This window comes from Spodoptera frugiperda, chromosome 25 (genome assembly GCF_023101765.2).
Source record: "Spodoptera frugiperda isolate SF20-4 chromosome 25, AGI-APGP_CSIRO_Sfru_2.0, whole genome shotgun sequence".
NCBI classification, from domain to species: Eukaryota; Metazoa; Arthropoda; class Insecta; order Lepidoptera; family Noctuidae; genus Spodoptera; species Spodoptera frugiperda.
In genome coordinates this window covers 14323136-14346190 of record NC_064236.1, presented here as the reverse complement: position 1 = coordinate 14346190, position 23055 = coordinate 14323136, and the positions used below count along the sequence as shown (strand labels likewise).

General features: G+C 34.7%; 2 protein-coding genes across 5 annotated transcripts in view; one reads left to right on the top strand and one right to left on the bottom strand.

The window, feature by feature from the left end:
• The first annotated feature begins 813 nt into the window (after positions 1–813).
• Positions 814–3710, top strand: LOC118282417 (succinate dehydrogenase assembly factor 3, mitochondrial). 2 transcript variants are annotated; one of them, XM_035603495.2, is made up of 3 exons: positions 814–982; positions 1227–1404; positions 1946–3710. In XM_035603495.2, exons 2-3 carry the CDS (start codon positions 1228–1230, stop codon positions 2132–2134), a joined length of 366 nt encoding a protein of 121 aa, XP_035459388.1. In that variant the 5' UTR covers positions 814–982; position 1227; the 3' UTR covers positions 2135–3710. The 2 variants fall into 2 exon arrangements, with proteins under 2 accessions (XP_035459388.1, XP_035459396.1); XM_035603503.2 differs by having other exon boundaries at positions 818–978.
• A 471-nt stretch (positions 3711–4181) lies between these two features.
• LOC118282405 (calpain-C) overlaps positions 4182–23055 on the bottom strand; it is a 60640-nt gene continuing 41766 nt past the window's right edge. The window contains exons 4-15 of one of the 3 annotated variants that reach the window (XM_050704283.1): positions 11215–11326; positions 10953–11093; positions 10223–10391; positions 9852–9917; positions 9642–9739; positions 9087–9319; positions 8777–8996; positions 7426–7765; positions 7043–7307; positions 6888–6946; positions 6522–6632; positions 4182–6052 (exon numbers count right to left, since the gene is read on the bottom strand). In XM_050704283.1, the coding sequence (XP_050560240.1) occupies positions 6534–6632; positions 6888–6946; positions 7043–7307; positions 7426–7765; positions 8777–8996; positions 9087–9319; positions 9642–9739; positions 9852–9917; positions 10223–10391; positions 10953–11093; positions 11215–11326 (1802 nt within the window). In that variant the 3' untranslated portion in view covers positions 4182–6052; positions 6522–6533. Of the gene's footprint in view, positions 6053–6428; positions 6468–6521; positions 6633–6887; positions 6947–7042; positions 7308–7425; positions 7766–8776; positions 8997–9086; positions 9320–9641; positions 9740–9851; positions 9918–10222; positions 10392–10952; positions 11094–11214; positions 11327–23055 lie in introns of all 3 variants that reach the window. The other 2 variants (XM_035603474.2, XM_035603483.2) reach the window with 2 other exon arrangements.

The window sequence follows — 23055 nt, the reverse complement described above, 5'->3', positions numbered from 1 at the left end:
AGGTGCACCGTTCAAAGGAGTGTTGGACTTGTTCAGGTGTTCATCGGTACAGTTAAAAACTGAAGGTGTGTAGCCTGCGTAACTCCTTTTTGGATAAAAAGAGGAATAGACAGGGTTATAAAAATAGATGTTATCATCATGTAAGTAATATCATCAAGGGCGGCCAATATGTGCCCACGTTTGAGTAAAACCTTTTCTCACTATTGCTAATCACACTACATATTATTATATTAACCACCTTGTTTGTTTATTGCCGGTGTAGGCAATTAAAACATATGATGAGAAATTATAAGCCCCGGTTTAGAATAAGAATATTAATGAACTTCACAATCATGGTCTTATACTATAGGTATCACAATTTGTTTAATTTTGGTGTTGTCATCAACTGTATCGGTAGCCCTCAAACTAGGATCCTGTATCTTGGGGACTTGATAGGTTTGCTTACAATGTTTTTCTTTATTGTATGTCGTATTAGTGGTGTCTAAATAATCTTAGAAACTACATACGTACGAAGAAAAACATCACATTAGTACATTTCAGGTTTCGAACCCTCACCCTCGTACATGAGGATGAAGAGTGGCTCAACCAGAAGTTTTAAGCCTCCGTGCGACCACCACGATTAGTATCTGTCAACAGGTGTTTCGGAAAAATAAAAAAATGGAAGTTATACAGATTTACGTAATGTTTTATTAATAGTTTCTGTAATGAATATAATCCACATTGATTACATATTTCCAAACCGAAAACTAGTTACTAAAAAGACCACAACCTATATTGTACATCTGTGGACTACCATAGACCATAGATTAACATTCATTAGTTTATAATTGTCTATGGCATAAAAAAGTAAGGTTAAAACTACTATTGAAAATAATAACAGATTTTTGTAACTTTATCAATTAACAAACTTTAATTACAATAATTAATACATTTGTTATTAAATCTAGTCAGGCACATAACTAACTGTTTACAACAAAAGTAGGTAAGAACCATTTTATAGATTTAAAGGTTATGTACCAATGTTTTGATTACAAAAATCTTGATTTATACGAAAAATATTTATTATACGGTCTATAAAAGTCTTATTAAACACTCCTTTACTAATTAAATTAATACAATTGCGGGAAATATATTTTTTTTAACCATAAAGTTGTATTGGAAATTCTCAGAATAAAACAACTTTTATTTATTCTTACATAATAATATGAAATTGTTACTAATTACAGTATGTCGTCTGTGGAACATGTCTTCCGAGTTCGTAGACTATACAAGCTGATATTCCGTGTGCACCGCGCTTTGCCACCAGAACTCAGAATCATGGGTGACAACTATGCCAGAGACGAATTCAAGAGGCATAAGAAATGTAACCCGGAGGAAGCTAAGATATTCCTCAATGAATGGACGGTGTGTGCTATTTCAAACTTCATATTATTCCTTACATATATAAATATACACAAAGATATATACAAAAAGTGGTTGCTTACTGCATCTGCCTGACCCCCGTACTCAGAGTCATTTAATGGTTACTTAATACTTACCCAGTCTTTAGCAATCGTTTTCGATACAAAATCGTTACTAAGGAATAGTTTAAGTAATCATTAAATGTCTCTTAAGTAGCATTAATAGAAATCAAGAGGTGAATAGATACAGAAGACTCAGAGGTGAAATGAATAGGTATTGGGAAATTCTTCTTAGTATCTGATCATCCTTTTTCTGTGTCTATTCACCTCTTGATTTGATTACCATACTCAATCGATTTTTGTATGGTTCATAAATAGTGTGTTTACTTATAAAAGCTATGAACAATTCAGTGTTGTTTTGACTATTAATTTTCAATAATTCAGTATAGTCCATACCTTTTCATTCCAAACTGTTGAAAACAGATTCTGATACTAGTAAATGGCATAAAGTAATTTTTTAAAATCCTTCTTACAATAATTTTCAGGATTATGCGATAGCATTGGCTAAACAAATGAAGCCTATACAACAAGCTAAAACGAAGAAAGTTGGGGAATACTTAGACCCAAAACTGTTAGACCACATGACTGATGAACAGCTAGTTCAGTTGTACGAGCTCCACAAAGCTGCCACAGAGCCTTCCACAGATGAACAAAGTATACCAGATAAGAAATGATTATTGTGTTACCTATCTTATGTAGATAATTGTAAAGTTGTGTATGGATCGAACAGAGTATGAAATCAGCTGAAAGACTCCAAAATTAACATCATACTGATGTGAATGTATGATACATATGTATATCCATAAATTGCTTAGTGGAGTAGCTGAGCAAGAGACTGGGAATAACTTTTGAGTGTACTGTATCAAAAACTTAGTAAGGACCTCATTCTTAGACATTGTAGGTCATAGTAGGTTGGGAACCCTTGAACTATAGCAAATGAGTAATTAGTGGATTAAATGGACCAAGAGCCCAGCCCTGCCAGACATTACTTATTTTCTGAAAGACAAAACATGGGATACCAAGTAGCTTTTATTATGTACCTTGAACGCCTGCGTACCAGTTAAGTTGGATAGACAGCCGATTTACAGGTATCAGGTGAGAAAGGTTAATAAAAATAGGACTAACTTAACTTAAATTCTGTTGGCTGATTTTTATATATGCTTTACAAAACATTAATTGGAAAATAATATCCACACTGCCAGACACTTTCCGTTGGCCATAACTTCTGCCAGACGCTTTAAAGCTCCTAATAAAATGATTGAACTTTACTTATATTCTGACGTTTGATTTTTATATATCTTACTTAGAAGACTATTTTTAAGCTATATTTGTTGAGCCAGACGAATCAAAGGGGCCAAACATCCCCCCAGACATAAAACAAATTCAGCCGAGCATGAGCGCGAGAGTATTATACTAGCGTTTTGGAGCAAGTGAGACGTCTATGCCATTTCTATCTCTTAAATACATAGCCCGCCTTATTTTACTATGCGCTGTATCAGTGTTGCCGCATCTACCAACTTTTAGGTACATAGATCTAATATAAGTAAAGTTCAATCATTTATTTAGGAGCTTAATAGCGTCTGGCGGAAGTTATGGCCGACGGAAAGTGTCTGGTAGTGTACAAAATCAACAAAATTGAGACACTAAGCAAGAAATTACGGATTTTATGTAGATTACCATGTATATAAAATCCGTAATTTTTATAAAAGTAATTCGAATGCAGATAACTTCTGAAGGGTTGGTTAAGTTGGGGTACCTCGGTCAAATCGGTCAGGAATAATGGAAACTACTATTTCCTAAAGGGTTGTTGGTCTGCTTAATCCTCTATATTTATCATCACACATCCTCATCACGACCCTATTGGTGTAGTAAGAGTCACCTAAACCTAAAGGACTATACATTTTGTGGAGAAAGTTGTCAGCGGTATTCTCGAACTGGTACAACTTTCAAAAAAAGTGTGTATTCCTTTTTAAAAGGCTGGTAACCTACCTGTAAGTTAACTCCTATATGTAATCACAATAAGCAATGCACATATTTTGTTCAACCCATATCTCTTAAGTATTTAAGGGTAAATTGTGAGATCCCTCATTAACAAGCTTCTTGTGTTATTTATTTGTTAATTGTGGACTTTTATGTAAATAGTATTATTGTGACATTAAATTATTATTGAGTACTTGTGGCATATATTATGTCTAAGTAGTTTACTAGTAAGTATAAATAAGTAGTTGTTGAATAGATAAATATGAAAAAGTATTGTCTTTTATTTCAAGTAAAATAAAAAATAAAATGATAATAAGTATGTAAAGTAAATAAAATGTATTGGGCTACGGTTGTTTGATGGGGAAATATTGAATAAAAATACAAAAAGAGTCTCTCCGGCGGGGAATCGAACCCCGGTCTCCCGCGTGACAGGCGGGGATACTTACCACTATACTACCGAAGACTTGTTAAATCGTTGTGAAATATACGTATCATTACTACAAGTTAATATTATTGAGTATGGCTCAGTGTCGAGCGTTTCTTCGTGTATTATTGGTGTAAAAAGTTTGTTTGGTGTGTATCCAAACACGTCTTTTGTTTTCAGTAAATACAGTTTGCATCCGACAGCCGCATAATTACAGCATTCTTCCCTTTAGATGCTAAATAGGGAGGAATTTAGACCCCGTGAAACAGGAACTACTAAATTAATTAAGGAATGGTTGTTTAATAAAACAAAAACACTTTAAAATCAAACTTTTTATTCGATAACCAAAATAATCAAAACAAATAATGTGACGTATCTGTGACGCTTTCATTTGTGATTTAGAAAAAAAAAACTTAAAATTTTAATTTAGGTAAGTAAGTACCGACTCGGTGGATTTACGTTCCTATTATTTACACATTAACATTACCTACGTATGTATATTATGTATTAGAAAGTAAAAAAAGTATAATAATTATATTATTATTTTGAATCAAGCGAGATCGTTGGAGTTTCATGCACTGCATATGCATGCTTTATAGTACTTAGGGACTACCCATGCGTGTTGAAACATAGATTCTTAGTTTTTTTTAATCATTTACAGAAAATTATTTACTGGAAATACCCATAGGATATGAAGAAGAAAGAAGTAGTAGGTTTGAATTTGAGTTCTCAAATAGTAGTTCAAATTACTATTACTTTTTTTTTTAAAGCGTTGCCCCACATTAGGATTTTCTCCTGTATCGTGGGTGCGTTTACAAACATACGATTTCACATGCACATGACACCCAGACCGGAAACAACAATTTTTGGAGGACACAAAGAGTTGCTCCGTGCGGGAATCGAACCCGCTACAAGTTGAACGGCAACAATGAAAATGTTCGATAAACAGAGTTTTGGTCAAAATAACTACAAAAGGTAACGGTAAGATTCTGTAAGAAAACTAAGACTAAGTTTAGTTACAAAATAAAGCAGGTTATCAGTTAGAATTGATATTAAAAGAAAAATCATGAAACACTAACTAATTTTCACATTTGTGCTATTATTGAATTGCTTAAATACGTCGTTAATTGATAAGTTCGCTTTTGTTCGTACACAAGGCAAAATGTCGGTTGTAGCCTGTAGGTAGGTAGATATCATTAGCAACAAGATTACAAAATACGACTTTCTTATTCAATAAATCCTTATTTTAAGTAAGTAGGTACCTATTCTTAACCAAATGACAATTAATATAAGAACCTAACTAAAATAACAAATGCACTGAGTAGATATTTATAGTGATGAGAAAACTCATTATTATGACCAATAGCTTAGGTACTACACAATAAACTAAAATAGAGTAGGCAAAATGAAAATCCAGTTGAAAACGTGACCTTTAGGTAAGTACCTACCTAAAAATAGAGTATAGGTACTTACCTAGTAGATAGGTATACCTATATAACTATATGTATAGATACGTACCGAGTAGGCTATGTAGTCGCAAAAAACAAATATCAAGATAACATTGCACATTTCAAAATTAGTGTTGATAGAAATGCACTAAATACCCATCATTTAAAAACTCTCACATCACGTAATTGACTAACTTAATCTTTTAACAGAAATCTTATCACAACCGTGAAGTGAGCTGGTTATTCTTCTACAAAGGTATCTATAATATCATATTTTAACTAAATCTAAATAATATAGAAAACTAATAGCTATCAACTGACGGTCGTTTAGCGATTTCGTACAAACTAAGAGGTAATTGGAATGGATTGCCGTAACACTGGTTGTTAAAAGTTTAGGTACAATAACATACTTATGCCATTTATAAAACAATATTTTCATTATAGTGAAATAAGGACTGGCCCCTTTTTAAACCAGGCTTATGGCCCCGCGTCGATCTAGGACAGGGATTCCCAACTTTTCTTGATCAAGGACTACTTTCATATCATTCTTGTTAGGACCATTTTTTGTCTTCTGCGCAACTGCGGATCTCTAAAGGTCAGTGGATCACCGGTTGGGAACGAATTTTCTAGGACCATACTGGGTGCCACAATAGTCCAGTCCATGCCAGTTCTCAAGTCCAATTGCAATGACAAACAGCGCCTGCCTAGTTTTACTAGCACATAAATACATTCTTCAGCCACTGTGGACAAACATAAAATATTATTAGTGAGTAGGATTAATTATTAATCACGTATATAGTATCTATATTATGAAAACTTGTGAAAGTAAATGTTTGTTACACTTTAACGCAATCGCTACAAAAATTTTAGTAACACCTTTAGTATTAAGATAATTTGGACCATAGTTTGTAATGATATTGGTTAAATTGCCAAATTATTTTACGTAGATTATATTAATCAAAGTTACGGACAAGAATCTAATCTACTGTAATGTTTATCTACACCCACACACATAGACATTCCACCTAACACTACATTTATTACCTATATGAATTTTTAGGTACATAAAAAGCAGTTAATCCTGTCTAGACTACATTTTTTGCGGCTACTAAATACCTGCCCAAGGATGGAGTCTAGGTGTAGGTAATATTGTATCTAAAAAGAAAAAAAAATAGATGAAATCGTTTGCAACACATCTTTTTGTATTACCTCTGGAGTGTGTCATCGTCGGGGTGTATAAAAAAATCGTTTTTCAAAGACGATTAATTTCCAATTTTCCGAGTAATTCTGGACCAATTGGTAGAAATAAGGTATGAGCAGCTACGGAAATCACAAACATTCTAGTTGATTGAATTGCTTTACAACTTAGATTAGGTTCGTATCGTAGATTTGACTTTAAATAAGGATGGACAAGGATGTTTCACTTTTAGTGGCTCTATTAAGGTTTTTTGGAGTAATGTGTACTTTAAGGTAAACCCCACTACATTCCTTGTGTTTATAGTTTACAAATCAATTAAAATGTGTCTCGGTAAATATGATAAATGCAAGTTAGTTAAAAAATCTGATTTCGCTTACCTCAGTTAAATTCATTTGGACACCTTCTGTTCGAAGTGTGTTGCTTTTGTGGAAGATTTCTGAAAGTAAAATTACAACTTTCAAATAACAAAATAACTGATACATACAAACAAGAGTATTAGAGTAAGTAATAGAGTTATATAAAGAGTTATTACCAAAAGCACGGTGTAGATGCATAACAGCAGAAACGAAATCGCCAAATCTTAGCATGCCGTCTTTCCTCATATATCTTAACACAAGAAGGTTCATTACTTTCTCGGGTACTATGAAACCGACATCTCTTAAGGCGTCCCGGAATCTCTCCGCTCTGAGGACTCCCATTTTCTCTCTAGCATGCGTCCGGAAGACAAGTTGCCAATGTTTTAAACTGCACATAAGGTCCTTGAAGTCTGACAGCGATATGCGACCTGTACCTTTTTTCTGTGATATAAGTTAAGGAATGTTAATTAAGAAGTATACGCTTCCACTGTAACGCGAAGGTCATACACTTTACATTATAATTTAGGTTTAATATTGAATTAAATTTTGAAAAGGATACATCTAAAGACAAAACAATTTGTCTACACGTGTCTATGGAGGCACAGCTCTTGATGTAGTCGTTTGGAAGGCAAGCATCTAGTAATTCTTGCAATTCAAATGGGTCTATAGACTTGTGTTCGTCGGCTAGTTGAAGGAACACCGCTTCGTACTGCGCAAAGCTGTTTACTTCTACTACTGGTGGTGCCTTCACTAATGCAGTCTTTGTCATTTTAGGTGGATTGTCCAAAACTTTCATCTTAATTGGTTTGTTTGAGAATATTCTTAACGTAAAGTTAGCTTCGTCGCGAGGCTCGAATGTTGTAGGCATTATGATGAAGGCACTTGGTTCTAAAGGTGATCTGGAAGATTAAAGTCATACTTAGCGATAGTTTCATACAGGGTGTCCCATCTAATTGGCATCTAGATGATTGGCAAGGTTCTAACTGTTATCGACATCTAAATGGCACCAGATGATTGGCAAGGTTCTAACTGTTATCAAAAAATATAAAAAATCTAAGTCCTACAGTTTTTAAATGACCAGGAGTTGGGTTCTACAGTTGGAATCCACCGATCAGGATACGTTATCGTGATGCAATGCGTTACCTGTTTACATGCAACATGGTATTTGAGCATACAATTTTCTTTGGTGTGACGAGATGTACAACATGTTCGTCTAGCGATGTTATAGCCGACGAATGCTGTGCGCGAAATCATAAGTAGACAGATAATGTTGTTTAACAAGAGATCCTCGGTAATTTTCAACATGATGATGACATATCGCGTGCATGGTGTTGTCTAGTGCATACGAGGTTATAAGGTATGCTTTGACTATACTAGAAGATATTTTAGTAAATCCAAATAAACTGATAGAATCTAAGTTTCGTTGAAATTATTTTTTTCGCGCCGAATTTAAGACATACATTTCAAAGTAGTATACCATTTTAGAATCCTTATTAAATGCGCTGACTTTGGTGAAATTTGCTACTACTCGCGCAATACATTTTTTTTTTCAATACAGTCACTTAAAGCTACATGTAAAATTTTATCGAGAGTACTTGGTTCGTCTAAAAATGACATCATTTTCCAAACTAAAGCAGTTGGCTCGGAATATATCATTCCATATTATTGAAGCACTATTCAGGATTACGTAAGCAAATATACAGAAAAAATATAAGATTTATAGCAATAAGAAAAGACTGGCACAGGGCACACTATTTAGTGGATAACAAATAACTTAGATTTTTTTTATATTTTTCTGATAACAGTTCAAACCTTGCCCATCATCTGGTGCCATTTGGACGTCGACTTACGCCACCCGGTATAATAATAATTATGGTAAGAAACCTTATTACAAATGTGATGTAACTAACCTGTGTGTAACTTGCCGACTATTTGTATATTGTGAATTGATAGTACTTTTTACTTTCCTAAAGAACAGGGCTTTCGCAGTCTCGTTTAGGGGCGCAGGAATTTTGTAAATACTAAATCCAATGACTTTAGGTTCCATAATGCAGTGCTGGTTCAGAGATATAATGACAGTGTCCGGTTCAGTTAAGACTATTTGTATTTGAGGATTCGTGTGGAAAAAATCTGTAAGTAAAAAAACATGGTTATAATGAGATCACTCATATAATATGTATACATCTCAAAGTATTGAAAAGTTTAAGAAATACTACTCACGCACGTAATTACGACATCCTCCAGCCGAGACGCCTCTCTTCCATCCAGATTGGTGCATCTTCATTTGCCATTTGAGTTTATCAGCTAAAAACGGTTCTGCTCTACAGGTTTCCGAGTCTAAATGAACGATTTCGACGCGAGTGAACACGCGTTGGAAATCGGAGAAGAGCATCCAAATTCCTTTGGGTGTTGATATGAATCGGTCCCGTTCTTGTTGCGGTATTGTGTGCCACCTGTTGAAAAATTAAAGGTAAGTTTTTTAATAGTCGCTTTTAACCGACCAATCTGGAAGTTATTGAAGGAGGCCTACGATAAATGCCATAATGTTGTGCCGGAGATCATGGTCTAAATCGAAAAATGTACGTAGCTTAGCTAGGCCATGATGACACCAAGCGTCATTTTAAAATGAAGGATTCCCATTATTTGTCATCTTATCTCTGTCCATTAGAGATTATTGTTTTTATATAGTGAAAGTTTTGTAGCATATGATTACTTTTCACACACGTATACCTATAATTTAAAAATAATAAGAAGTACGAGTATTAAAGAACTTACGATTCTGGATTAAGTACTATGTAAGGTACAGGTACGACTCCAATACTGAGTGGTCGACGCACTCGTACGACATGTACAGGCCCTTTAGTGCTTTCCACCTGTAAAGTTAATAAAATATTCGTAAGAAAGTGTAATTGGAAACCTTCCTTACCTTCCTTCAAAAAGTCTAAAGTCTAAAAGACTGTAAATATAAATTCAGTAAACATTTACCTGTTCCACGTTCAACACCACATAATTCATTTCTGTTTGAAGCTCGGGAATTTTGTCTTCGGGTGCCTGAAAGAAGTTTTAGGAACACTATAAGTTAATTGCTTGATAAACTTGAGTAGATGAATAAAGTCCATTTAAACATTTTTTATGTAATTTCTTGTCTTGTGTATAAACAATTTTTGTGCGAGGAACATTAGGGACATATTTCACATCCATATGTGCACGAATAAGTTCTTTTGCAATGTCATTCGCATTTGCACAATACGCCCGCTATTGAAGTGTTTGATTACCTTTGTCGTGGTTACATTGGACGTGATTGATTGTTGGATGGACTAACTTCGTCAACTAACTTCTTTGGTAGAAACACTTACAGCGGCCACATGGTGTGCGGTAACTAGACTCGTGTTCTTTAGCAAGTTCTTCAGGGTCTCAGCATCAGCCAATTCGGTCATCTGCAGTGACTCGGTAATGCCCCCTGTAAGGTCTGCTAGCCCGTCCAGCAAGCTCCCGTATTTTAAAGCCTCGTAGGATCCATGCAATCTGGAAATAAGAAAGATTACTTTAATATTTTCTTTGTCTTCATTTTCAACAGCTCAATGTCATTTTGAGAGATTATAATTTTTGATTTTGAGTTTATGTTTTTCACTTTGACGATTATAACTAGCAAATTTAAGTGTGGGAGAGCTATGCTCCGGTACGAATTGACCGGATACCACGACCTCACAGAAAACCGACGTGAAACAACGCTGGCATTGTGTTTCGTTGTATGAGTGAGGTTACCGGAGGCCCAATTACCGTTTCCCAATCTTCCCAATCCCCGATTCCCCAACAACCCTTAAAAACCTAACCCTCAAAAGGCCGGCAACGCACTTTTAACGCCTCAGGTGTTTCAAATGCCCATAAGCGGCGGCGATTCCTTATCATCAGGTGATCCGTCTATTCTATATAACAAGAGAAGCTGCATGTTAATATGTTCGCCCTAACTTTACATTGTATTGTTAAGTAAGAACTTACTTGAAAATAAGATTATTAAGTCCATTTCTATAATTATCTTAATGATAAACCAATTTTGTGAGATTGATGTTTGAAAACTAAACTTACTTGGCATAAGCCTTTTCCAATAGTGCCGGCCACATCTGCTCAGTGTGGTTGCTTTGGAGGAATGCCAAATTTCCATTAACTGTTGGCAAGCGATCGTCCACAAGCACCTCAAGCCATTGTCCACACCACCACAGTCGAAACCTGTAAATAATATTCTTGTATTAGTCTTCGCAAATATTATTGACAAAATTATACTTACAAATAAAAATGTAAAACTATTGTTTTAGAATTAATGATTTTCTTTAAAATGAATGTCACCAACCTGAATACACCAGCGTAGGCTTCGTCAACTCTCTGGTCAGCTGGTACAACTCTGTAGAAAAGACCTTTTGTGAGGTACAGGACGCCGAGGCAGGACACCATCCATTTGTCTCCTGTAAGGAGATATAAATTATAAACAAAAAATACTAATAACAACATTGGATTTACTCCGATAGGAACGGAAACAGAGTTGAATCTAGCAAACAAAGTTGAAATCTTAATTTTTAGTCCTAATCAGATTTCGCTACTGAGATACATCTTCACTGTGTAATGACTAACGACGGTAATATAGAACCATAGGGCAGTTCCAAGGTACGCGTAGACGCGAATAGGAGATACGGATAGGTTATTAGATTCTTAAAAATGTAGCTTTATGGCAAAGGACAATTAATCTACTGAATATAGAATGACTTAAATGTTTTTGAAGTATTTCTACTGAAGCAACTAAACTAAGTAGGTAGTAGAAACAGCGGCAAGTAGAGACAAATAAACTAGTGCAGTCCATTAGAGGTAGCATATAAAATCAAATGTACCTATGTGTACCTATAGTTCAATGAAAAAAATACATTCGCGGTGTACAACAGTTTACAATATATCTTGGGTGCTTCGCATTACATGAGTCCAGTTGGCCCAATAAACAGATACTGTTGAACAAATGTCGTTCGTAAGTAAGACTCAGCCTAGATCATAGCCATATAAAGCATGCGCATGCTCAAGTAGGTCGTGAGAATGGACAACGGTGATCATTATGTTATAACGCACTTCCCGATACGATGTAATCAGCTTAGTTATTAACTTTCTTCGCTTTTAAAGAATTTACGCTTTTAACATTTGAAAATGGCAAAGTTAATACAAAAGGAAACCTTTATAAAATTATGTAAGTATTTGTAAACATTAACAGCTACGTCTACACATTACTGTGGCCATCTGAACAAACCATTTTAAAGACAAAGGCTAAAGGATTCATTTTTAGGATCTTCGATGATTTATTGTTAAATTTATTATTATTGTGAATATTAATGTCGACCTATTTATAAAATTAACGATGTATCAGCTGTAAAAAGCAAATTTTTGGTTCACTTTTAAATATAAATGGCAAATCATTGATATAGACTAAAAAGAGAAGGGGTCCTAATATTGAACCCTGAGGAATGCTCATTTTCATTTCAGAGCCTAGTATACCGCTAACATTAATTTTAGCTGCCTTTCTTCTTAAATGGGATTTCAATAGACGGAGTTCTAATTTGAACAAAGTGTGTCATGGTCAACACAATAAAACGCTTTTGAAAGCTTGCAAAACACGCCAATAGCATCCTGTAATTCGACATCAAATATTTTCTTTATCAAAGTGACCCCAGGTCGGTTATACAACCTTAAATATATTATATACTTACTAATTTTCATCCATATCGGTACAGTAGTTTTTGCGTTTTTCAAAATCTAAATAATATTTTATTTTTATTAATTTTCACATTTTTTTCGCAACTCTTTTACGTAACGTTTTAGACAAAGAATTGATAACAAAAATAAAATTAAATAAAATTTTTAAAAGGCCCCCTTTGCATTAATATTTCAGATAGAGTAGTTTGTACCGACAGATTTCATCTCGCGCTACCGCTCCGAGCGCGGGATGAAACCCGTCTGACGATTTTATCCAGCAACGTAGAGAGTTCGCCGCGAAAATAGGGACAGTGAACGCGTAGGACAGTGAGAAAAACTATCGACAACTAAAATATAATTCCTTTATTTTTTTATTGAGACTTACAGACGTAATAATATTTTTGTTTTCCAAGATAGAGTTATTGCAGATGACTTCTGCACGTCTCTATTTATCATTTTAAAATAATTTGGTAAAATTAACTTTAGTTCTTCTTTTAGTAGGTACATAAACGCACTTGGGTCTTTTACTATTCATGAAACTTTGATGAATATTGCTTCTTATTAAAAATTGATAAGCTATGAGCAAGTAAAACGGTAGTAAAACATTTTCTAACGTTGAATGAACAATTGATGGATTTTGGTACATTGGACACATTTTAATTTCTTACTTCTGTAGAAAGATGTTCTTTTTGATGTCGATACGTTGTTAGCGCACGGCTTTGTCCGGGCCTATTGTCGATAGATACAGTGACATGCGCAGTAGACTCCTACCTTTTAATTCCGAGTATAAATATGAACAGTTATTATGATATCGGGAGATTTTGTAATTTTTTTCATCCATTCCAAAATCTGTGAAATAATAATCACAATAGACTCTCGTAGAGAGTTGATCTAAAATTTAGGTAGTATCTTGTATACAACTTACATGACGTCGTTTCAAATGAACCGGATTTTTTACAAAATATGCAAAATATGCATGATATTCGAATTTTTTTTTTACATTTAATGGGTCGACGTTTGAATCTTCATCAACATAATAATATCATGTATAAAAATGTAGATTGACAGACCAAAAATGTACTAATGTAGTTTCTTTGAGGATAATATATACTGTGCATTGAAGTGAAGAAAAATAAACATTTGTTTCAGAAAACAGCTTTATAATTGGCATACTAAAATAGATTATAATAAAAATAAATTGATTCCTACTCGTTCGAGGAAGTTTAATAGTGGTCATTGTTGTATGCTTCATTTTACTTTACTAGTAAAAATTCGTAAAATTCTTCAGCGTTCATACATTGATACACGCTTTGAAGTCGTCTCATATCAAATCAATTCATATGTCGTTCAATCATCAATTGAATTATAATTTTATAAACGTAAGGGAGGAAGAGCGTCAGCCCGTCTGAGACCACTTGGTATCAACGTGACCTTATTAGTAGATGGTACATACCGAGAAGAATAATCTCAATATGATTGAACATTATTTAGTCAAAAGATCTATTCATTTATAAATACACTAGCCCCGCGACTAATAGTGACTTCCGGCAAATTTTTGGTTTTAACCACATAGTTCCCGAACTCGCGGGATCTCTTCAAAAATGACCAGGGAACTCTTATGACTTTATTTAAACCACATATTTGTTACGTCTTGGCTGACGATATACGAAATATGAGCGAAATAGGTCCAGTAGAAAAACCAAAAAGTGCATTATTCTCTATGAGCTAATTTGAACATTCTTTACAAATACGGCATTATAAACAGCAGCTCCGCGTGTGCGTAATATTCCTAGAGAACCTACCTTTTTACTATTTATTTACTTTTTTTCGATGAATTAAAACAATAACATGAACCGAAGTCGTGTAACGATCGACATAGAATTATTTATAAATAATTTATTTCTTATTTTTATTTTTTGATTTTTGAAATAAAAATATATCTATGTCCTTTCTAAGGTTCTAAACTATATCTGTACCAAATTTCAACCAAATCCGTCAAATAGTTGCGGAGATTAATGGTATAAGCATAGAATGTTCGACGTGATTCTTTAATTTGACATAACTTTTTTATTTATGAACCGATTGACATGAAACAAACACTAAATGTAAATTTAAGCATCCCACAATATATTCGTGAAAACCGCATCCAACTCGGATCAGCCGTATAAAAAAAGTTAATTACATTTTTGGGTTCGACATCGACATAACAATAACCCCTGCTATTTTTTTTATTTTTATTTTCAATGTACAGACAGCACTTTTCTAAGATTTTATTATATGTATAGATACCGTATGGCGAGACCTCTTATGACTTTATTTAAACCACATATTTGTTACGTCTTGGCTGACGATATACGAAATTTAGGTCCAATGCATTATTCTCTATGAGCTAATTTGAACATTCTTTACAAATACGGCATTATAACAGCAGCGCCGCGTGTGCGTATTATTCCTAGACAACCTACAACATTACAGCTCTTCCGTGGTCAAGGAACATGGAGCTGTTCACACAGCTTTTAATAGATGTTTTTTTTAATTATTAATTTTATTTGAAATTTATTTAATTTTCTGTTTTCATTGAAATATTTATTTTTATTATGCTTCTGTGGACTACTTCTAGATTCATTTAAATCATAAGAGTGAACTTCATACTGTATATTGGTTTTATAAAAGTCGAAGAGGTAATATTTTACTTCCTTGAGACTCTTTGCTTTATAAAATATGAGGTATATACCAATTATCTACCTTAAAACCTATAAACAACCTATTTTAGCTATGTACGGGATTTTTATAATAAACTTTACTTTTGTAAAAGCCACAAGTTCGCAGACGCGATTAGCTAACAAAAGTGTGGTAATCAGTTACCCAAAAGAACAGAAGTAATTTTTCCTACTTACTATTTATAGAACAAAAGCATAAAAATATATCTTTTTTTTGTAAAAAATCCAATAGGAAAACCGAGACCTTTGTTTACCAAAGCCCGTTTCTTACGGAGAAATTTAATGTTATTTTTAGACGGGTCTACCAATTACAAAACAAGTTATAAAAAGGTACCTGGTGTCACTTTGATAAGTTACCCTACTAGCTTTTGCTAGCGACTATGTCTGCGTAGATTGACTTCTTCATGTAAATATTTTCCTCTCTGGTCTTTCGGAAATCTTCATGCCATCTGCTACACTTTCATCAATTTGGTCATCAATCGGAAAACGTCTACTGCGGAACAAAGGCGTCAATCTAAATAACTTATATTTATAGTAAGTGGACATAATTTACACATTGAACGCCGTGGTGGTCACCGGTGAACGACGTTAGCGGAGGATTTGCCTTCAACAGTTTTCTATATTGGCAGTCAAAGACTTAATTAAAATTAAGTATCCTTAGATATCTTACGGTTTTAATCCCTCAGTTAAGAATTTAATAAAGGAATTCTTGGATACTTCCTTACCATTCCTTTCCAGGATTTCAAACAATTTTTACACCTTATTTTAGAGTTTAGACAAAATAATTTGTCTTTATATTAACATACACAGCGTGCTTTCTTATGTATATCTATAAACAAATATTTATGATGTTATGACCTTGTTATTTTTGGAAAAACATACGAAATTGTCACCTACATTGTCGCTCAAGTTATTATGTTTCTTGGCAAAAAAGAGAACAAAATATGTTATCTTGACGATAAGATATTTTTACGAAGACGTTTTTTGCGCGTGTACAAATTAATCGATTCACGGGACAATAGGTACCCACTACACATAGGTACACACACTAATACAAATATGGTTGCGCCCTTCTCCCTCTAAAAGCTGGGGAGATGTACATTTATACATAGTGCTATCAAGTTTCACTAATTAAAATTGTTATTATTAGTTGCATGTCCTATACATAAAAATCTTGATTTGATTAATACATATAACATTTTTAAAAATTACTAAAAATTAAGATTCGCATGACGATCTCCGACCACCGTGCGGATCGGTGGACGGCGATCAAGGGTTGCCTAGCGTACGGCGCGTCGCGTTCCCGTAATCGTAAGGCCATCAGGCCCAGTAGGGTTTATATTTATATTACCACTACCACCTGTATAGTAAATGGAGTGCAAAATATAAAGAATTGAGTATTGAGTATAATGTGTGTGCCAGTTAGTACAGTAACGTGCCCACTAAATGAGAATACAATGAGTTTAACAAGCAACATAGGACTTTCAAAGGTGAACAATAAATGCAACAGAAACTACTGCAGGCTATTTGTCTTATGTATAACTTAAACTGTGTTATGTGTGAAATTTAGCGTAACCGAACCAGAAGTTTTTAGTCAGTAAGAGTCTGATACTCCCTTTCGCCTCACCCTAGGCGGGAGAAATCATTCGATGATTTTCTCCTTTCACAATGTCGTTCTCCCTGTACTGTCGATTACTGAGTGTAACAAAAATAAATATGGCCGACCTGCCGGGAATATTGTATAACGTCTGACGAATTGATGGGTAGGTAACTATTAACTGTCGAGAAGTCTTATTGGTATCGAGCATTAGTCAAATACATTTTCATCAAATAAATTTAAAAAGTAGGTACATATAACGAGGAATCCGGCGACTGGGCCCGCAAATAGCAAACGTTACATTAGTAGGTACTTCCTAAGTTTCGAGCCTTAATGCCTGAGAAGCGGGCACCTTGCAAATGCAATGCTTGTGTAGGACTGAGATATTATATTATATTATGTAGTTGCGTCTAGAGACTTTACTTTTATTTATTAATCTTTGTCTGCATCTCTCACCTCTATCTACCCTTGCATGTAATTCAGATGTATTGTACATAGAAATGTACATGAACTTATTTACTCGCTGCTTTGGACGTTGCTCGCTAACTATAAATTGACCATATCCGTTCGTTTATTGAGTACAAGCCGCTGCGACTACTCATAGTAGGTTTTGTTATTCTCTCTTTTATTGTCTTTCAATACTTAGGTTATACCTACACTAGAGAATAGTGAGTTTACTAGATGCACTCATAATGCAGTGTTATGTCATATTACTCCGCTTCCGATGATTTTCACGTCCAAGAATAAAATTATATTTTCAAAGGATCAAAAGCAATCAAGATGGAGAACCAACCTTGCTAGGTAAATTAATTTCACTGCGCTATTCGTGGTTGACGCTAAAGGATACATTGCAAAGAATTACGTTTTCAAATTGTTTTCCCGCTTTATAATTTATAAGGTAATGTGATTCGCAGGTCGGGCTCTTATAGATGGGGAATACGTTAGAGATTAGTCTTGTTATTGGAACAAAATGACTGCCCGTTTGCGTGGTGGTTGTGCAACTGGCTGCCGCGCGACACGTGGTGGGTTTGATTCTTACACGAATCAACTCTTTGTGTGAACCACAAATTGTGGTTCCGGGTCTACGTGAGTTGTGTAGTTATGTGAAATTGTATGCTTGTAAACGCACCAACGGTACAAGAAGATATAAAATAAAAAATAACAATATCCATCGCTTATTTCTTTTTTAATTTTGAGTGCTTAATGTGCTTATAGTGATTATTGAAGTCAGTTAACTAAGTGTTTGGGTTTGATTAAAAACACAGGCTTTGCCGTGCCTTACAAAAGCGTGTCATCTGTAGTGTACGCGCGTACCCGCGCGTTGTTGAAAGAATACAAAAGTTGCTAACAGTGCCGTCGCACATAGTTAGGCAGTTAAAATACGTAGTGGCCGCTATCTCGCCTGATAGTAAGTGATGATGCGGCCTACGATGGAGCACGTCTGCCCATAAGCATGTTTATCGAGGAAGGGTATAGACATGTCAAACATCACGCTACAATCAGAAGGAGCAGAGCAGAGCCTACTCTGCTCTTTTATCAATGAAAAGACACGGGAATAGTCGTAGTATGATTTAGAAAATTTAAAATATTACAGTTGTCTTGTAACGTCTATAAAGTAATCAGAAGGGTCGTGAATTGATAAATTTACGAAAATGTGGACGTAAAATATTACAATTTATCTCCCGTTTAGAATCCTACAAAAGTTTATAAACTTCCTAGTAAATTGATAAACTTACGGATCTTGTTATTTTCCGGTGACATATACACGAGATTCGCACCCGTATTCTGAATGTATTATTCTCTACTGGTCAATTCGAATGGATAATTGGACATGTCTGATTTCATAAAAGCGGGAGAGACGTTCGTGCCTAAACCTGTCCTACTAGGTCGAATACGCAACAAAATACCGCGAAATACTTTGCGAAAATACTATAGTATTCAGCATTCATAAATATTATTTTTGAGTGACTGAGTTTTACATTTTAGAAACAGTTCAAGACTAAACAGTGTAAGTACGAAATTGTGTAGGTACCTAATGTCTGCTGTCGAGTCTTTGATTATAGAAGAACCAGACGACTTTATCGATTGATTACGTGACAAACGTTTAACTTTATTAAGGTCAAAATAGACTACAGCCTACCTTTTCTAGAAAAGATTCGAGATAGTAGGTAGTGAGATGTTAGTACCTACTTATTATTTTTCTTAAGCACGCGTTCTGCTTGCTTTTTCTGCACCAGGCGGCAGATGTCCACTGATATATTCATTCAATTAAATATGTGTGTATAAGAACAGTTAATATACCTACATAGCTACACGTTTGGACGTGACAGCTGGCGATCTCGCGATTCATGATCCGTCCATAATGAGGGGTTTGATCCGAAAGCAATACGCGAATAGCAACAGTAACAGCCCTTACAAAATTGCATATGGACAAAGGCATGACATCTGCTAACCAGTTTCATGTTTTATACGTGTGTCTTAATTAAAATACTTACTACATCCTTGTTCTTAGTCAAGTAAGGGTTTCTAAACTTTCTATCAAAACTGCTCTGCACAAGTACAAACAACAGCAGAATAGAGAAAATATTGTCTGAAAACTGTACGTTTTCAATCGAATTAAATATTCATCTAATATTGATTGGCCTACTTACTGACGTGCATTTATCGAACGTCGAGACTTAGATATATTCTGTTCTAGGTATTTCAGCCTTTACCGTCCTTACAACATAACAATATAACAGTTGGAACCTAGATGCGATTTGATCAAAAGATAAAAATAATAAGGAATTGCTGTATGCTGTCTAATAAAATGAAAAAATACCTATATTATTTGATATGTACCATTTATTAATATAATATCAATAGGTAACTATTTATACAGCTATACTATGGAGAGTATAATAACTTATAGAGTATAATATGATAATTAAGGAATGGAAGGAAGGTCATGGGGTTGTTAAGGTGAAAAGTGCAGTGCTGCTGAATTGTACGAAAATGGTAGACTTTGGAGAACAATTAAATGCTATAATTATGGAGGTTGTTATATGTATGGTACACTCGTTATAAGAGTGCAACGTACGGAGATATGTTGGTATTGCCGTTGCATTCTCGGATTGATCGGCAAGGAAAGGGGAGCGGAATGGCGCTGTATTGATTAATCTAAAAGCTGACCAACAGATATAGATAGACAACTTGATACATACCTATGCATCTACGTAACAGGCTGAATTTGGATTCGAATATTCAGGAATATGATCTGTGACGCTATAACTCCAGAACATACGAACCGACTGCCACGGTTTTGCATTCGTTGGGAAGGTCTCTGACTCCGTGAGGTTTATAGCAAAGAAATTTCAGAAAAAATCAATATTAACAAATCATAATTTTTCACGTACAGCGCCATCTCTGATACAAAATTAAGCGAAGCCATCTGGTGACGAAACGGAGTTCGTTGGGTTTGGTAGTGATTATTATATTTCTTATTTTCAAATCTTTCATTAAGCCCCGGCTGCAATAGGTTTGGTCCACCCGGTGAAAAATCGACAATCAACGAGAGAAAATCATCCATTTACTTCTACTCGACCGACACCCGCTCCTGCGGAGCCTGGGGCATGAGGAGGTTCGTTCCTTCACGCGCCCCGCCTCCTCTTCAGCTAGCATGACTGTTTCGCAGAAGGAGGAAACGGCGTCCCTCCACCCTGGCAAAGAGCACTTACCGCTCGTAACCATAAACGTAAGAGGCAATCCTGTAGATATGATCCGGACTAAAAATTCATACGAATTGTCTAAATGTGGCTAAAGTCACTGCTAGTCTAACAAGCCTAATCTAAATACCAACCATTAAAATAAGACAATATACTACTGTACAATAAAAACCGGTTAATACGGATACACATCAAAGAAACGCCGCGCGCTGTTCAGATTATATTCAATAATAATATTTCAACGCGTGTACCGACATGCCCCTCGTCGAATAAACCGGTTAATTTAGGTTAAAATAAAGTTCTTTAAATGTTCACGTTCTGAAGAAAACTTCGGAGGAAAACCGATATAAACCGGTATTAACCGGTATTTTTTAAACCGATTCCGAGCCTTGCCGAAAAGATGGACTTACTATTTCTATAAATAGGGTCTCTACTGGCCCTAATGACTAAACATATCATAAAAATAGCGCCATGATGGATCTAAGCATTGCTGCGTGGAATATCCATGACCATGGATAACGCGAGTGGAAGTGTCAGATTCTTACGGACAAAACCCACCCTGTTCCTAATCCTTCTTTTCGCGCCGGAGCCCCGGTAAACCTACTAGATAGTTCGCAGCCCTGGATCAGGCATCAGCCCTACTGGGCCCTATCTGTGGTGGTATGATGGTTCTTTAAGGCGCTTGTGAAATGCGACGCGCCTTACGCATCCGTACTTTTCCCCCTTAAAAATAAATAAAAAAAGCATGCATAGCAAGATAGTAACGGATTAGGATAAAGGGTTTAAAAAGAAAATGATAGAGAAACTGGCCCCCTTCTAGATAGTCAGAAAAAAAATAAAGGTAAAATAGGTACCACCCTCTGCTGATGTTATCCGAAAATTTACACGTCGATAATTATCATAGACCAGTGCAGATACCTCTAATAAAGGTAAAAAGTAAGAAAAAAATATAGTAGAATGAAATCTATTGGAAATGGAAGAGAATATGCTAAAAATGGAAGAAAACATGACGAACAAAAAGCTCACAGTATTTTTTAAAAAATCTGATATTTTGACGCGTGAATTTTCGATTAAAAAGTAGGCAAATTTTTCGTTGTTAATCAATATCTGGTAAAAAAATATTTATCAATTCCAAAACATTACAGTGTTTGGTACATTAAAAGGCAAGTATTCACCAAATTACGAAAAAAAATATTTTTTTTTGTCAAAGATAAGAACAAAAAACCGAATTCATAGTTTATTGAATTTTCCACAAAATTTTGAGGTAATATAAAAAAAGTGTAAATACAAAAGTTGTAGATCTTCTTGTTACCTACAACTCTTTTTTAGCAGTATATGACATAATATAAAAGTTATAAAATAACTTGGTTTTATATATTGTTTGTATGAACGACAAACTTATATTTGCGTTTTTTGAAAATGTATTATTTCTTAAAAACTAATAATCATAGCTTGAAAGAAAATTGGTTTGAACCCATACCAATTTTCGTTGTATGTTTCTATTGAAATCTACAGCATATATTTTTTTAGCTTTCTCACTCTCTTATTTTAAAAGTTAGAAGGGGGGGGGGGTGACTTATGATTCCTCTTTGAAAGCGTCTAACTTTCACGAAAAATGGTTTTAGAGACCTTAATATCTTTTTTAAAGTCCTACCCATAGATATCCATCACGGATGTATGGAGTGCCACCCTTTCATTTTTAAATTTATTATTTTTTTATATCAAAATTCGAATAGCGGTTACCGGAATACATCAACTTACAAAATTTCAACTATGTAGGCCTAACAGTTTCGGCAATAAATGTCTGTGACATACGGACGGACAGACCGACAGACATTACGAATCTATAAGAGTTCCGTTTTTTGCCATTTGGCTACGGTATCGGTACCCTAAAAATTTAAGTGTTTGTTATTTAATTAATCATTATTTGATATGCCTAGGTTTGCATAAACCGACTTTATGTCATACATATTTAGATTTTTTAATTCGGGAATTAACTGTAAATTGTAATTTATTTACTACAAGTCCACGTAAAAATATATATCCTTATCCTTACTAATATTATAAATGCGAAAGTAACTCTGTCTGTCTGTCTGTTACGCTTTCACGCCTAAACCAGTGAACCGATTTTGATGAAATTTGGTGCAGATATAGAATAGACCCTGAGGAACAACCTACTTTTTATCGCAAAAATGGTGGAATGGGAAAAAAGAGGGGATGACTGTCATGTGTAAATTCGTCATGTTTAAAGCTGTAACAGTGAAACAGTGTTGTATTTAGACACTTTATGATAAACGAAAAAACATCGGCTACTTTTTATCGCAAAAAATGGGGTAAAATGGGTAAAAATAGTGGATGAATGTTCAAATGGAAATGTTTGCTGATATTTTTTTTTTTATTGATAGGCAATATATAGGATAGGTAATAATATAGATAACCTT